The sequence below is a fragment of the Erpetoichthys calabaricus genome, chromosome 6 (assembly GCF_900747795.2).
Source record: "Erpetoichthys calabaricus chromosome 6, fErpCal1.3, whole genome shotgun sequence".
NCBI classification, from domain to species: domain Eukaryota; kingdom Metazoa; phylum Chordata; class Cladistia; order Polypteriformes; family Polypteridae; genus Erpetoichthys; species Erpetoichthys calabaricus.
Window position 1 is genome coordinate 112,584,688 of NC_041399.2, and position 18,202 is coordinate 112,602,889.

The window sequence follows — 18,202 nt, forward strand, 5'->3', positions numbered from 1 at the left end:
AAAATAACAAACTAACAAATCTCATTCATATAAGCATCTAGACCCTTGATTCAGTACTTTACTCCTGCTTGCTTTAATTATACTGATGTGTTTAGTACTTGATTGGAGTCCATCTATGGCAAATTAAATTGATGTGGCATAGCTCAGAAAGGTACACACTTGTGTATATAAGGTCCAACAATTCACACTGCTTGTCAGTACAAAACCGAGCGGTGAAGTTCAAGGAACTCTCTTTAGACCTCCACAAAAATTGTGTAGAGGCATTCATCAGTACAAAGTATAAAACCATTTGTAAAGCTTTGAGTGTTAACAAGAGCATAGTGTCCTCAATGATTTTGAAAATGAAAATGTTTGGAATCACCAGGATTTTTCCTAGAGTTTCAGTCCAGCCAAGCTTAGCAACCTGGCTATAATGGCCTTGGACAGGCAGGTGACCCAATATTCACATTAACAGAGCTTCACAAGTTCTCTGCTGTGAATGGAGAACCTGTTGGAAGGATGACCATGTCAGGAACCCTCCATTAATTGGGCGTTTATGGTAGAGTGGCTAGATGGAAGTCACTCTTAAGTAAAAAGTTTTTGACAATTTATAGGATAAGTCTGAGGCTAAATTTAATTATTTTGGCAGAACTCAAAACACTGTCTGGTGAAGGCCAGGTATTGCATATCACCTGCCTAATACCATCCCTAGATGAAGCGTGATGGTGGCAGCAGTGGTAAGAGCAAGGAGACTGGTCAGAATTGAGGAAAGTATGAATGCAGCCAAATACAGAGAGTACACACATGACCTCATACTGGGGTGATGACCACAGCACTATATATATATATATATATATATATATATATATATAAAATGTGTATCTCTCTATTATAATAAAAAAATAATTTAAAAAATCTTCAGTCGATACGTGATTTTCTCGGAAGACACTTTGACTTCCTGTGAGACACTTTAACATCCTGTGGGACAAGGCAGTGAGACAAAAGGACAGCTGCTATACAGGCTTTTAAATGATCAACGCGCAGCGCGAAAGGCAGAACATGCAGCTTGGCAGCAGAAAGCAAGCAGCTGATCCCTCCGCATCTCCTTAGCACGCCCGGGGGGGGTAGTTGTGGAGTGGGTGTGGGGATTGTTGGGTGGGTGAGTGAAGCGAGCAGGGGTATATATATATTATATATATATATAAATTCACTAGGCCGCTGACAAGTAGCCACCCATGGAAAGCACGCACCGACAAGTAGCCACCCATGGAAAGCACGCAAGACAGCCACGCCCACCAACTCTAAGACCATTGGATACAACGACAACTCGCAGAGTCACGCCCACCAACTTGGACGCAGCAACTCACAACACCGGGCGTCATTCACGTTCGTCTCTGCTAGACTCCACATGCACCTCTGAGCCACGTTGACTTGCTGGCCAACCACTCACTGCACTCCCTTACGGGAATCGAACCTCGGACGTCCGCGCTAGAGGCGAAGCCCCTAACATTGCGCCACGGCGTGTGGTTCGTTTATTTGACAGCATGTAGATCGGGGTAATTACATTCACGGCATTCGTAGTCTGAATCACAATCTGATTGTATGGGTGGTTACCTACCAGGTAACGCTTATGGTTGGCCAGCAAGTCAGCTAACATCAGCCATGGTGCCTTCAGTTGTGAGAAGCAGATCATAGAATAGTTGAAAATAGTTTACTGTCAAATAATGCAAAGAGTACGCGACACGTGTTTCGTTCTAATTCTTGGCTCATCAGGCGTACACACACACTGCACTCCCTTACGGGAATCGAACCTCGGACGTCAGCGCTAGAGGCGAAGCCCCTAACATTGCGCCACGGCGTGTGGTTCATTTATTTGACAGCATGTAGATCGGGTAATTACATTTACGGCATTCGTAGTCTGAATCACAATCTGATTGTATGGGTGGGTTTACATAACCTCTTTAACACACTACTTCTCCGCTGCGAAGCGCGGGTATTTTGCTAGTAATTATATAAAAGACAAGTTTAACAACGATTGTCAACCTATATAAACACATTACAATTACACACACACACCTGTGCAATTTTCATTTAGAACGTTAAGATGTTTACATGTTTTGAACCCCTCCAAATAATTTTTTTTTTTAATGCATTCCCAGGTGCCTATGTCTTCCTTCTATTTATCTAGCTTGAGATACCATGCGCCATGTACTTAAAAGCGTAGAGATACTGAATAGAAATACGTTTTTCTTTGCCATCGATCTTTGGATTGATTAGAGTACATTACAACAACAGAGTATGCTATTACAAAGTGAAAACTCTTTGTTGATTCAAATATATAGAGATCATTCCTGAGGCGATATAGTTCAAGGCTATGTTTTCTACAATAATACAACATGTCATGTACCCATTCTATTGTAGAATAAATCTACTATCAAACTGCTATTATTAGAATTAACAAAAGAATCAGTTTTTCAAACATTTTAGAATTTCTCGTTTAAGTTTTACCCTGTCTTTTCCCTATTTATTTGTTTTATTTTATTTCGGTCTCTTACTGGGTGCAACTGAGAAGGCATATTTCACGTTTTCTTATATAAACAGAACTAAATATAAACCCTGAACCTTGGACAATTTTATGTATAATGGAAATTTTGAGAAGGCGGTCATCCTGTGATTGATGTAGATACTCCAGCATATTGACATTAGTATATAATTTAAGATAAAGTAAGTCACCTACAACTTTACTGTATATGTCAAGATTTTAAAATTGGTGTCAACCTTAATTAGAGGCCAATATAGCTGTTATAGTAAATTGAGTTGTATGATCATATATCCTTTTTTAGGCATTTATAGTATTTACATTTATAGTATTTGCAGCAATGTTTTAATATAACTGAGGAGTTGTAATCAAAAATGTAAATTAATAGCTAAATTCTTAAAGATATTTTACTATAATGCTTGGTAACACCTGATAACAGTATAAACAACTCTGTAATGTAGAAAGCTGTATTAGAGAATAGCTCAGTGGGTGAATATTTTTCAATGACTTTGGTAATTTTCATATTCATTATTTTCACATTATAGTTATCTTTGGAAATTTTGATATTATTCATTATTTTCACATCATAGTTATTTATGATAAAGTGTTTGTACTTTTACCTAGTGTAATTTGAAGGTCATTGTAAATAGCGTATTTGCTTTAACGTTATTTGTCAGTAATCAGTAAATATCATAGGCTGTTCCTATTGTTTTGGCATCTCTAAAGTGTACTTGATTTACTCATGATGCATGAGTTGTCTTTGTACTATTTTTTGTTTTTGATTAAAAACCTTACTCGTGGTATGTAAGTATTTATCATATTAAATACATAATCATTTCAAAATATAAAAATTTATAGGCTGATACTAATAATTTGGTTTTGTTTTTAGCATGAACTGTGACCAAACATTTCCGTGACAACAAAAAAAAAGTGAGAGAAATGACAAAAATCCCCTTTGTAGGTGCACATTGTGTTCACATGTCATACTTTTTTTGCCATTTTAATAGCAGTAAACAAACAACAGGAGAAAAGTAAAATCCTTATTCTAAATTTTTTTTTTTTTTTTACACAAAAATATTTATGGCCTAATATTATGGCCTATCAATCTGCAAAATTTAAACCCTGACCGGAAAGTTTGCTAAGTCACCACTCTCACCGTGTGTTTTATGAATTATACAAACATATTAGTTTTGGTTTTTTATTTTTTTTAGAAAAATTATAGTCTTAAATCTTTAATCTCATCTCTCTATTATAAAAAAAAAAAAAAAAAATCTTGGAAGGAGATGAGACGTGATTTTCTCAGAACCACTTTAACGTCCTGTGAGACAAGGCAGTGAGACAAAAGGACAGCTGCTGTACAGGATTTTAAATGTTCTAAGCGCAGCGCGACATGCAGATCACGCAGCTTGCCCGCAGCAGCAGCAGGAAGCAAGCAAACAGCTGATTGAGCAAATAGAAGGTGTAAAAAAAAACATATTTGTTTCCCATTATATCACTGTTTAAGAGGGGGTTTCGGAGGAGCATGTGCGTTCAGCTCCCCTCTTCACAATGCGAACGGCAGAGACACAAAGTGGCAAACATCAAAAAAAAAAAAATTAATGAAAATGAATGAAATGAAAATAACTACTACTTCTTCTTCTTCTTTTAGGGGTTAAGGGTTGCCACAGCGGATAATCTTCTTCCATATCTTTCTGTCCTCTGCATCTTGCTCAGTTACACCAATCACCTGCATGTCCTCTCTCACCACATCCATAAACCTTCGCTTAGGCCTCCCTCTTTTCCTCTTCCCTGGCAGCTCTATCCTTAGCATCCTTCTCCCAATATACCCAGCATCTCTCCTCTGCACATGTCCAACCAACGCAATCTCACCTCTCTGACTTTGTCTCCCAACCATCCAACTTGAGCTGACCCTCTAATGTACTAATTTCTTATCCTATCCATCCTCGTCACACCCAGTGCAAATCTTAGCATCTTTAACTCTGCTACCTCCAGCTCTGTCTCCTGCTTTCTGGTCAGTGCCACCGTCTCCAACCCATATAACATAGCTGGACTCACTACCGTTCTGTAGACCTTCCCTTTCACTCTTGCTGATACCCGTCTGTCACAAATTACTCCTGACACTCTTCTCCACCCATTCCACCCTGCCTATACTCTCTTTTTCACCTCTCTTCCACAATCCCCATTACTCTGTACTGTTGATCCCAAGTATTTAAACTCCTCCACTTTCGCCAACTCTACTCCCTGCATCTTCACCATTTCACAGACCTCCCTCTCATTTACACACATGTATTCTGTCTTGTTCCTACTGACCTTCATTCCTCTCCTCTCTAGAGCATATCTCCACCTCTCCAGGGTCTCCTCAACCTGCTCCCTACTATCGCTACAGATCACAATGTCATCAGCAAACATCATAGTCCACGGGGACTCCTTGTCTAATCTCGTTTGTCAACCTGTCCATCACCATTGCAAATAAGATAGGGCTCAGAGCTGATCCCTTATGTAATCCCACCTCCACGCTGAATGCATCCGTCGCTCCTACTGCAGACCTCACCACTGTCACACTTCCCTCATACATATCCTGTACAACTCTTATGTACTTCTCTGCCAGTCCCGACTTCCTCATACAATACCACAGCTCCTCTCGAGGCACCCTGTCATATGCTTTCTCCAGGTCCACAAAGACGCAATGCAACTCCTTCTCTAAACTTCTCCATCAACATCCTCAGAGCAAACATTGCATATGTGGTGCTCTTTCTTGGCATGAAACCATACTGCTGCTCACTAATTATCACCTCACTTCTTAACCTAGCTTCCACTACTCTTTCCCATAACTTCATTCTGTGGCTCATCAATTTTATTCCCCTGTAGTTACTGCAGCTCTGCACATCCCCCTTATTCTTAAATATTGGCACCAGTACACTTCTTCTCCACTCCTCAGGTATCCTCTCACTTTCCAAGATTCCATTAAACAATCTGGTTAAAAACTTCACTGCCATCTCTCCTAAACACCTCCATGCTTCCACAGGTATATCATCTGGACCAATGGCTTTTCCATTCTTCTTCCTTTTCATAGCTGTCCTTACTTCCTCCTTGCTAATCCGTTGCACTTCCTGATTCACTATCTCCACATCATCCAACCTCTTCTCTCTCTCATTCTTTTCATTCATCAGCCTCTCAAAGTACTCTTTCCATCTGCTCAACACACTCTCCTCGCTTGTGAGTACTTTTCCATCTTTATCCTTTATCACCATAACCTGCTGCACATCTTTCCCAGCTTAGTCCCTCTGTCTAGCCAATCAGTACAGGTCTTTTTCTCCCTCCTTAGTGTCCAGTCTCTCATACAACTCATCATACGCCTTTTCTTTAGCCTTCACCACCTCTCTCTTCACCTTGCGCCTTATCTCCTTGTACTCTTGTCTACTTTCTGCATCTCTCTGACTTCTCTGACTCCACTTCTTCTTTGCCATCCTCTTCCTCTGTATGCTCTCCTATATTTCCTCATTCCACCACCAGTTCTCCTTTTCCTCCTTCGTCTTTCCAGATGTCACGCCAAGCACCCTTCTTTCTGTCACCCTTACTACATCTGCTGTAGTTTCCCAGCTGTCTGGTAAGTCTTCAATGCCACCCAGTGCCTGTCTCACCTCCTCCATAAACTCAACCTTACAGTCTTCCTTTTTCAACTTCCACTATTTGATCCTTGGCTCTGCCCACACTCTCTTCCTCTTCTTGATCTCCAACATCATCCTACATACCACCATCCTATGCTGCTTAACTACACTTTCCCCTGCCACCACTTTGTAGTCTTCGATCTCCTTCAGATCAATTCTTCTGTGTAGGATGTAATCTACCTGTGTGCATCTTCCTTCACTCTTGTATGTAACCCTATGTTCCTCCCTCTTCTTAAAATACGTATTCACCACAGCCATGTCCATCCTTTGGCAAAATCCACTATCCTCTGATCTTCTTCATTCCTCTCCTTGACACCATACCTACCCATCACCTCCTCATCTCCACAGTTCCCTTCACCAACATGCCCATTGAAATCTGCTCTAATCACCACGTTCTGTCCCTTGGGTACACTGTTTATCACTTCATCCAACTCACTCCAAAAATCTTCTTTCTCACCCATTGCACACCCACATTGTGCTAACAACATTCATCATCACACCTCCAATTTCCAGCTTCATAATCATTACTGTGCCTGACACTCTTTTCACCTCCAAAACACTCTTGACATACTGTTCCTTCAGAATAACTCCTACCCCATTTCTCCTCCCATCCACACCATGATAGAACAATTTGAATCCACCTCCAATCCACCTGGCCTTACTCCCCTTCTGTTAAGTCTGTTGCACGCACAATATATCAACCTTCCTTCTCTCCATCATATCTGCTACCTCTCTCCCCTTACCAGTCATACTGCCAACATTCAAAGTTCCTGTCCTCAGTTCCACTCTCTTTACTTTCCTCCTCTCCTCCTGCCTCCGGACATGTCTCTCCCCTCTTCTTCTCCTTCTTCGGCCAACAGTAGCCCAATTTCCGCCAGCACCCTGTTGGCTAACAGTACTGGTGGCAGTCATTGTTAACCCGGGGCTCGACCGATCTGGTATGGAAATTTGTATTGTTGTCCGCCTATTGATTTGGCAAAATTTTACACGGGATACCCTTCCTGAAATAACCCTCCCTATTTATCCGGACTTGGGACCGGCACGAAGAAACACACTGGTTTGTGCATCCCCTGTTATTTTCATTTCATTAACCCAGCCACAATCTCTTTAAATTGTATATCCAGTTAACCAAACCCAGGGGTGGGCGAGCAAAGCGAGCAGGGGGCATAGCCCCCTAGTCTTGAAAAATACAATCTTTATGAGAAATAAGAGTCTGGATTTACCCCTGGTCATAGCACAGAAGCTGCTTTGAGTTATTTGGTTAATGATATTCTACAATGTCCTCATTATTATCCTTTTTAGGCTTAGTCATACATTTTTTCTACTCGGGTTTGTGCCATACTTTCATTTTTCATTTTCATATAGCATAGAGGTATGAAGACAGATCTCCCATATTTCTGTCCTCAATTAGACCTAGCATTCCCCAGTATTCAGCATAGGAACCAATTCTATTTTTCTGACATGTGGTATGTTGCCATTATCAAATGTAAGTTGGAAACATCATATCTTTAACTATTATTATTACCATTAACTGATTTATTGTTATAAAATACTGGAATCATTTCCTTACTTTATTTTTAAATTAATAAAATGTCTTTTAATAAGTAATACCACTTTGAATAGTAGGATCATACTTAAATCTGAGAATTTTTTTAAATTTACTTTGTCTGAATCTTTCTGCTGATGTTATCTTTGTCACAGGTATCAACACATTTCAGCACGTTCAAAAACTGCTTTCTCTATCTTTAGGAATATTTCAAATGGTGAATTCTTAAAATGGAAGTATATAAGACTATGCAGGTTTGTCTGTAATAGTACATACTGAACTCAGTGTTGGCTAATGGATACCTTTTATATTTTCACCCTGTAGGAGATGGAAACCCAAAAGAAAGTAGCCCCTTCCTCAACAATGACTTTGATGCAGGAAATTATTACGAGGGGAAGAACATGGCATTGTTTGAGGTAAGTTTACAAACAATCTACATTTATTTTGTGGCTTTGGATTACTACAGTCTGTCTTCTGTCCTTTAAATTCTGGACACCTCAGTTTGAATAGAGCATCTGTCATTAACCCTAATTAGATATGTCCTTCTGTTTGAAGACGAGGCACACAGTAATAACTCTTGACTCTGATTTTTTTAAGCTCAGTTAAGCTGACAAAAGCTGCTCTAGCTAAAAATATAAAGCCTTTTAGATTCTATTAAGCTGCATAGTCATGATAACTGTAGTTGTAATCTGTGTCCAGTTGAATTCTCTCGATCCCAGCAATATTGTTTGTTTCATTTGCCATTACATTCCTAGCAATTTTAACCTTATTGAAAAATATAAAATAAGATACATATAGAAAGTACAGTGACTATAGTGCCTAACTTACTCTTTAATTATGCAATGACTTTGTCAAAGGCAATAATAAATTAACCTCTACAGCATTCTTTAGTGCTTGCATTTTATGTGCTGTGCAGTAAAAAAAAAGCATTTGGGCTTGGAAGGAACAGAATTCAACCTTAGTTACTAAAGTTCTAAACTTTTACTTAAGTGGTTTTGGAAACATATATCTCAATGATGTTTTATTGTTTTATTTATTTGTTATTGTGAAAAAAAAGCCAGATTCATCTAGATATTTTTGAAATATAGGCAATTCTTGTATGTCTAACCTCAAATTCTAATGATTTTCATCTTCATAAATATATTAACAGGAAGAAATGGACAGTAATCCCATGGTGTCATCACTTCTTAATAAACTGGCAAATTATACCAATTTGACACAGGGTGTTGTAGAGCATGAAGAAGCAGAAAATTATGAAGGAGCTAAAAAGAAAGAAGTTAAAGTAAGTGCAATTTTTGTTAAGGCTGTTTCAGAAGAACACACAAGACAGTTTGTAGTTTCTAAAATTTAGAGTACTCTCTTTCTAGCAAATAAGGTGACTGTTTAGTTTCTTTCTTACTTCTTCAATATGTGCCTGGAGAATGAGCGTCTACCAATTTATGTCACAGCTTTCTTGTTTGGGAGCCTATTCAATTCATTCCTTCAACGGATGTTTTCACCATTTCGTACCACAACTTTCATCTCCTCTTCAGTTTGTGAGGCTACCTGGTTAGTTGCTACCAGCTCTGCTGTCTTTTTTATGTGCAATTATGTTCAATTAAGATTCATAATGCTTCAATAGTCTCATTAGTATTGCACAATAATGACTTAAGAATGCATCATCATATATTTTTGACTGATATATTAAAGACCATCCATAATATCACTTCTTTGAAGACTAATGCATACACAGAATTAATGGTTTTGTAAATGCCAGGGTTATTGATGAAGAATATCCTGATTTGAAATGAGGGTTACAATTTAGATTTGAAACTACCTATAATCCATTTATTAGTCACCTGCTGTTATGTAACAAGACACTGACAAAGGCTCTCTTTGGTCTTGATAACACTTACAATGCACTAGTAAAGTGGTTATTTATGTTTGTGCAATGTGGCATGCAGAGTAACTTCACTTTGGTTGCTTAAGTGGATAATATCTCTCTGTATTGCATACTTGAGTATAAGGCTTGTGAATTCTTAGTTAATGTTTAATAAGATTAAATGAAGCTGTCATATGCACGGGTAATTTTACCTTTGTATGACACGTCCCAAATATGCCACACTGCACAGATATCAATGCTTTGTAAAGTGTTATTAAGACCAAAATAAGCCTTTGTTAAGGTCTTTTTACACAACAGTGTGTTACTAATAGTTGCATCAAAGGTATTACGTAAACTAAATAACTGTATTCTGGTAATTATCAACTTGAAAAATATGATTTACACAAAGTGATAAGAAAGCTGTCGGACTGTAGAAAAACTATTTCTTTTCTCTACAACCAGGGAGCACAGTGATATAAAATGTTAGTGCCACAGGGACTGTCTTTTGATGTAATTTTTAGATACTGAGCTATTAAAATGTTTTTTAAGGTACTGTACTATAGTGGCAGCTATTTTGAAACGTGGCATAGCTAGTGCTCTAATGTACAGTATATACCTCAATAATACATTTAAATAATGAGACCAACAGAATCACAGTGTAATCATAAACATTTGTAGTTTAAATATTAATGTGTGTATTATTATTTTACTACATTTTAATAATGTTAGGAGTACTGACAAATCATTCCCTCCAGAAAATACTCTCAAACATGTCACATAAAAGTACAAGCAGCTCAAGTTTAAAATGACACTCACTAACTCTTCTCGGCATCTTGTTGTTTATTTTATTAATGATCATGGCTGCATGTGGTGTTTGAAGTGAAACGAGTATGGTGATTATGGTATAGTATAAAGGAAAATTGGGTGTAAATACGGATCCTGATATAGGTATCCCATTAAAATTGTTACCCCAAACATATCCGCTCCCACTAAATAATTTAAATCCAAGTGCTATCTGAAGGTGACTATTTTTCTTCCCAGTGTTAAGTGATCTGCAGTTCCAGAAACCAATGGAACTCAGACTCTTAACTTGGTGCAAAACTGACTCCCGGGCTTGTCAGGACTAGATTCTAGAATAGTTTTTAAACCTAGAGAGAGACTAATTGAGGGTGGGGATATGGTTAGTGTTTTAGATGTTGAGGTTACAGTGGTGGCTGGAAAGCTCAGCCCTGGCAAGGTGGAAAGATCTGATCAGAAATATTGTATTGTTGTTGTTGTCATTATATACAGTATGTTCAGTATTGCATGGAAAGGGAGAACAGTTCAAAACTGGCAGACTGGCCTAATAGTGTAGACAAGAGGCTGCTGTAGTGAAGAATCATACTCCTTAACAAGGAAATGTATTGCATGCTGGGGTACTGAGATGCTGTCATTGTCTATGACTGATAGACAAGCACTGGATAAAGGAGAATCAATGAAGGTACCACTGTCTGTGGAACTGTAAACCCACTCTGTGTTTTTTCATTTGTGGAAGTTAGTTTTTTTTTTTTTTTTTAGTTTTTTTTTTTTTAATTTGCTTTACACCTGTGTTGTGAATGTTAAAAAAAAAAAGCTTATGATTGCATACCTATTGGTATGTTATGCTAGATGATGCAAGAACATGAGGTTCAAGGACTTCTGCTATGTACTACTGGAAGACTTAGGTTTGGAAAGATTAACCATACGTAACAAGAGAAGTTCCTCATCTGTTGCATTTCCTTCATTTTTATGCTTCTCCATGTTTATTGTATTTGAAGTCTTGAGCTTGGTTATCATTTTTACGTAGATGTCAATCAGATTTATTCCATTGTTAAAAGTGATTATGTTTGGAAATCTACCTGCCAAACAAATTGAAACACTGGATGGAACACAAGTTTAAGTTAAACTAAAACTAAACAAAGTTCATCTTAATGGGTACTAGAGTCCTTCTTAAAAGATTGTGCTTTCTCCATAATTCTAGTTGATGACATAATAATATCATCTGTACTGAGGATCGTTGGCATCATTTTTATTTTCATACTCTCCACTTTCGGTGTCCTTTATATCTGTTATTTAATCTCTCTCACACTTAACAACATGCACATAACATCTGTTTAATCTTCACTGACTCTCTTTGTCTTTGAGGATTAAATGCAACACCTATAAAGCTTTATCTGGGTTTGCACTGTATTACATCAACACTTTCTTATCATTACACTTAGAATTAGCTTCCTGATGTCCATTGCATTGTGTACTTTTTATTCTTGTGCATTATTTATTTGTCTGTTTGTTTTTCCTGACCTAGCATGTATTTACTTATATGACTTAAAATCTCTGGGTATTCCACAATTGAACCTGGATGCTGTTGCTAGAAACTGGTAAGCCTATTGTGATGAGCTTAATCTGTTACCACCACCAAGCTCTCTAGGAGAACTGAATTTAAATAGTGAGCCAGTGAGATATTTACTATTTTTATTCTTAATATTCTTTTATAATTCCCAAATTAACAACTTGTTAGGGCATACAAATATACTCCCTGCATGAAGATCAAAATTGCTGTTAATTTTAGGTTATATTTCTAGAAAAAATTAACTGCTAAATTTAACTATATTCCTCTTCCACCCACAAGCTGTTTATGATTACAATAGCGGCTTTTTGTTATCAGCAGCTTTACTCCTAAAACTACTGTAACCAATAATTTGAACATTCTTCAACTGTTGCCAAGTCATAGTAAGCTTTACTTAGTACTCAGTAATAGCTATGACCATAGACAATATTTTTACTAATTTGGTAACTCTCAAGAAGGCTACAATTATCTTCTGCAAAATTACATAATATAGCCTAATCAAGCAAAAAACAAAAGTCATACACTTAGCTTAGTAATGTGTAGTGCCCGGTCAAGTCATATTCTGGAGGTTGCTGCTCTTCTCTGTAGTTGCAAAAATGGTATGTATCTTAACAATGTTTTCTGTATACCCGTATACGTTTTTGTCTAGCTTTTCAACATCTTGTTATAGGCTGTTTGTGCATTCTTAAAAGATTTTCTCTCTTAACAGTCTGATATACAACCAAAGTCCAATAATAGCTGCTCATTCTTTTGAACAGCAGTGTATCTATCAAATCTGGATATCACAAATGAAATATAATTAAATGACAATTAGAGTATGCTCTAGAACTTTACATAATCAAGAAGCAGTAAGAAGTGTATTTATAGAAATTGTTGATAACCATGAAGTTAGAAATTTTCTCCAGCCTCTACTTTTTAAATGATTTGTTTCAATATACCTTCCTATTTTCTTTTTCTCATTTCCTTCCATTAAGGGCTGTATTTTAGAAGATGACTAACTGTCTCTGATATACAGTGCAAAAATAGTTGATACAGCTGTACATCGTTGTTTGAAAGAAATAACATTTGAGACAAAAGGGTGACTTTCATTAGACAAATTATTTATAAACTTGCAGAAAATGTAAAGTGAAAACACATGCATCTGTGATATAAAGTAATGCCTCTTATGCAGTAGTCAAAACATATGAAACATAGTTATAATATGTTAAGTTGTAGGACACTGGCATGCTTAAAACATAACCATTACTTGAAGATTAAAAAATTACTAGTATTAGAATTAAACAGATAAGTCCACAGATAGGATATACTTAAACATTCCTTAAAGCATTCTGTACAAGTCTTCTTTTTTTTGTTTTTGTTCTTTATTTCGCCTTATACAATTTCTTGTATTAGGAATTGGTTAGTTTTCGCATATCCCTTGGGGTCAGAGCGTAGGGTCAGCCATTGTACAGCGCCCCTGGAGCAATTACAGGTTAAGGGTCTTGCTCAAGGGCCCAGCAGAGTAGGATCTGTTTTGGCAGTGACGGGGATTCGAACCGGCAACCTTCTGGATACCAGCACAGATCCTTAGCCTCAGAGCCACCACCAAACAGAATCCTCAACAGAATAACCCTACTGTAACATTCATACCACCATTATTATTCTACTATACATCGGACTGATCACTCTATCTCTTGAAAAGCAAATTAAATAGTCAGATTCACTTTATTCTTTGCCAGAGGGGTTCTTTCCAGTAGTTGTAGCATAGAAGTGGTATATTTTGGTGTGTGGGGTGGTTTCTAGAACAGTTCTTTCCTGTTGTGCTCCAATTAGAAAATGTAGGAAGATGTTCTTAAATGCATAGCATTTGCTTATACTATATTTTGTCCTGGTATCATTAGTTTTTGTGATTAAGCTTAGATAGCACAGTGATATGAACAACAACTCCGTGGAGCAGTTAGGCTGAGGTTTCTTCTCATTATCTCCTTGTTTTTGTTAATTATTAAATTGTGAAGCTCTTCATTCCTACTCAGTGGAAAAATCATTTTTATTTTCCTTAGTTCTTCATTAGCTGAAATACCTTCATTGGGTACAATACTGCTCTGTTGGTTGGTGGTACTAAGTCATACAACCAAACCTTCAATCAGTGGCTTCAGCTAGCTGGTGGAACAGGGTCTGAATCTGATGATTGACAGGTGACTTAGATATTTTAACCCCTTATGTGCAAAAGAAGCTTTTGACTTTATTGCACCTAAATTATACAGTTATATCCAAAAATAACTCATTCATTGTAATAAAGGAGCTGCAAATTACTGAAAAGTAGTGAGTACAACACTTCAAATCTTTAAAAGAAGGTATTACAATGATTAAAACCTTTACTTGCACCAATATCAAATAAATTAATGACAAAAAAAACTCCAGAAAACTAGATTTTACAATATATAACAAATAGATTTTATGATGCACAACCATGGAATCAAATTTCTTTTGTCCCCCAGTTTGTCAGCTATCATTGTACTCAGCTATCATTGTACAAAGTTTACATGTCATATCCCACAGCATTGCAAAGTTACACTCTTGGCACAAGGCCTCCCCCGTTTAGAAACATTGCAACTCTATTTGGAAACATTTAGTCTCTTGCACCTAAACAAGTTCTCAAAACAAGTATTGCAGTTTTTATCTTTTTTAAATATACATATACACACAAACACTTAAGATTACTCTGAAGCAACAAGTAGACAATTTGTAACTATATACATATAATTATGCACTCATCCAAACATTTATTTTTAAAATTATTTTTGATGGCAGTTCTTGAAACGATTTCATTTACCACTAGACACAGAGGAAGTTTAAATTTTGTACAGTAGATTGGGATTTTTGTGCTACAATTCACACATCATCTCCTGCCTTCTGTATAATACAGGATATGAGTTACTCACTGACTTATAACAGGTCAGCTAGGATTCTTCCAGCTGAGCAAGATAAGTCTGCATGCTAATAGTGTGGTATAGGCAATAACAATCAGTATGTTCTTCTCCACTTTAAGTCCATCTGGGAGTACACCAAACACAGCAGTTAATGGGTTAGGGAAGATTGTGTCCCCAAGGCTGTCTGATGGGCATTCAAAGATTTTTGTCCAGAATGATGTTAATTTGGTGCACGCCCAAAACATGTGGCCCATTGAGGCTGGAGCTTGATTGCATTGTTCACAGGTTGCATCTTGGCCTGGGTAGATTTTGGATAATTGTAAACAAGATAAATGTGCTCAATAAAAGATTTTAAGTTGAATGATTGAATGCTTTGTGCATATGGAGCTAGATTATATTCTAGGCATGGCTGCCTTCCACTTGTTTTCTGAGATGTTAAGTAAAAGATCCTTTCTCACCATATCCCGGGATTTTTGCACTGATCAACATTTCTTCTGGAATAGAATTGGGAAAATTGGGTAGGTTCCTTTTAGCAAAGTTTCTGATTTGAAAGTAGTGGAAAAATTATGTTGATGGGAAGTTACATTTGAAACATAATTGTTCACAAGATGCAAAGACATTATCTGTATACATATCTCTAAATGTTGTAATCCTGCATGTTTTCCAAAGGTTAAATACTGTGTAGGTTTGAGATGGTAGAAAAAGGTGATTGCCATGTACAGGTGCAATAGAATAAAGCTTCCCCACCTTAAAGTGCTTCCTGCACTGGTTCCATATTCTGAGTGATTGATGGGCAATTGGGTTATTAGTATATTGATGCTAATTTGTATTTACCAGGGCACAGATCAGGGCATATAAAGAAGTACAGCAAGATTTTACTTCTATTGCAGACTAGCCTTGTGTATATTCATCAGTATGTGTCAAACTCCATGGCTTTACAGTATAGCTTATATATTTGCTGTCCAGTAATAAAATTAAAAGTTAGGTGATGCCATACCCCTGCTGCTTTAGGTCACTGTAGAGTCATCCTTTGGGTGCTTGGATGTTTCAGATTCCAAAAAAATGGGGTTATAATTGAATCTAATTTCTTGAAGGATGATTTGTTAATATATATGGGGATGCTCTGAAATAGAAAAAGAAGCTTAGGAAGAATGTTCATCTTGACAGGGTTGATTCTTCCTGCTAATGTAAGATGGAGAGTAGACCATCTGTTCATATCTTGTTTAATTTTTTCCATGCCGAAAGAAAAAAATGTTCACCCCTAGGTTTTTAAACTGATCTGCTAAAATACAGTGAATGGGGAGGTGTCCAGTCTAATAATGTGTGCAAGAGAGTTCACTGGAAAAAAAAGCACACTTTTGTTCTAATTAATTTTGAGTCCTCCTATCTTTTGAAATTCTGCAGGTTCATTAAGAACTACAGGTATGGAGTTTTGTGGGTCAGATATATACAGTACCATATCATCTGCATATGGTTGTATTTTCTGTTCAAGTCCTTCTTTGGTAATCCTCTTTATCTCGGATACATTTAGAAAGTAAATGGCCAGTGGCCAATGGCGACTGCAAAAAGCATTGGTGATAGGGGGCATCCTTGTCGAGTACCACATTCAAGTTTGAAGTAGTTTGAAATAATGTTGTAAATGCAAATAGAGACTTCTGGACTGGTATAAAGTAGTTTTAACCATGCACATGTGGCAAATATATCCTGGTCCTAACCACGCTCCCTGCAATCTGCCTGACTCCCTCGGCCGGTGTTCGATTTTATTTCCCTTTTGTAATCATGGTCATTTCTCCGTTCCCTTCCTTGGTGAACATGATTAGAAAACACGTTGGAGAGGACAAGAGAAGAAGACGGCAAATTATAGAACATAGGTAGTTTTCTTTTTTGTGGCTCATGTCTTGGCTCTTCATCATCATAAAAATGTGCATATGAGGTGTGGTATTCTGCAATGTACTAGATCACTAACTAGGAATGGTTGAGATAACAGTTGGTGACTGCACTCAAACTAGATTAAGCCGGTATAATAATGAATAGATGAACAGATGTTTGGATCTATTTGTATTATAATATGTAATCTTTTAATACTCTAGTACTAGTACTTTTGTTGGCCTCCCTTCTGTTTGAAATGTTTTTGTTTTATTGTGTATTTCTTAATTTATGTATCTTATTTTCCAGAGTCCTCGAATGGGTACCTTCATTGGAGTCTACCTGCCATGCATGCAGAACATTTTAGGAGTTATCCTTTTTCTACGTTTGACTTGGATTGTGGGAACAGCTGGCATTCTGCAATCTTTTGCCATCGTTTTCATGTGCTGTGCTTGTGTAAGATGTTTATTGGATTTCTTTCTTAGATTTTCTTTCAACTATTTTGTAGTTATGTAGTTTTAAATTCATAAAAATGTTTCACTTGAATTTCACATATTTTATAGAACTTTCTTTAACTTGCCATTTATGAAAAATTACTAGAGAATTTGTTCTGGAGAAGTTAGTTTGTATTTTTAAGGTAGAAAGACTAGAGTGTGCTATGAAAGTGTAAAGCACTGGTTGTAAAGTTGCTCTTGTATCCAAAATATCACTTTCTCAAAAGCACCCTTTTCTCCATAATTATTTTGAAATAGTTAGAGCAGTGTTTTGTTTGTTTGCATTTCTTTGGTCAACTCATAATGCACTATATACATAGTGTATATGTTATGGGTAGAGCTTGAAAATTGGATAAACCTAGCATTACCCAGGTAAAGCTCACATTATCCAAAAGATGTGGGTAAAGCTGGAGTTTCTTACCCAGGTGATCTTAGGTTTATCCAACCCCGACTACTTAACGATGAATTTCAAACAAATTAGATACTTTTAATATGCTTTATTACTATTATTCAGATTATAAATAGTAAAGAGATTTTGACAACATAAAATCCTAAAAAGCAAAGCTATTGGTCTATCTGTGTTAGAAAACTCGCATCGAATCAAATTTAGTCCTGCTACTTGTTTGAACAGGATATGGTTGAATGGCACTTGAAATTGCAAAGAATTCCTGACACTCTTCATTTACATTTTTTGGTCTTGAACATCTTTTTACGACACCTTTTATAGCCTTGACTAGTCCAATTTTAACAAAATGTTATTTCCAATTTCAGGTTTACCCAGGTCTTTTGGATAACACAAACTTTAGCCGGGTAATGTTAGATTTATCCAATTTTCGGGCTCTACCTGTGACATACAGTGCATCCGGAAAGTATTCACAGCGCATCACTTTTTCCACATTTTGTTATGTTACAGCCTTATTCCAAAATGGATTAAATTCATTTTTTTCCTCAGAATTCTACACACAACACCCCATA

The 18,202-nt window shown here is 37.0% G+C and overlaps 1 protein-coding gene across 3 annotated transcripts in view; it reads left to right on the forward strand.

Annotated features, from left to right (window-relative positions):
* Window positions 1-18,202, forward strand: part of slc12a7b (solute carrier family 12 member 7b) — a 233,137-nt gene that overhangs the window by 141,406 nt on the left and 73,529 nt on the right. For all 3 annotated transcript variants that reach the window (XM_051928816.1, XM_051928817.1, XM_051928818.1), the window contains exons 2-4: window positions 8,057-8,148; window positions 8,883-9,014; window positions 17,043-17,189. In XM_051928816.1, coding sequence (XP_051784776.1) covers window positions 8,057-8,148; window positions 8,883-9,014; window positions 17,043-17,189 — 371 coding nt within the window. The remainder of the gene's footprint in view (window positions 1-8,056; window positions 8,149-8,882; window positions 9,015-17,042; window positions 17,190-18,202) is intronic.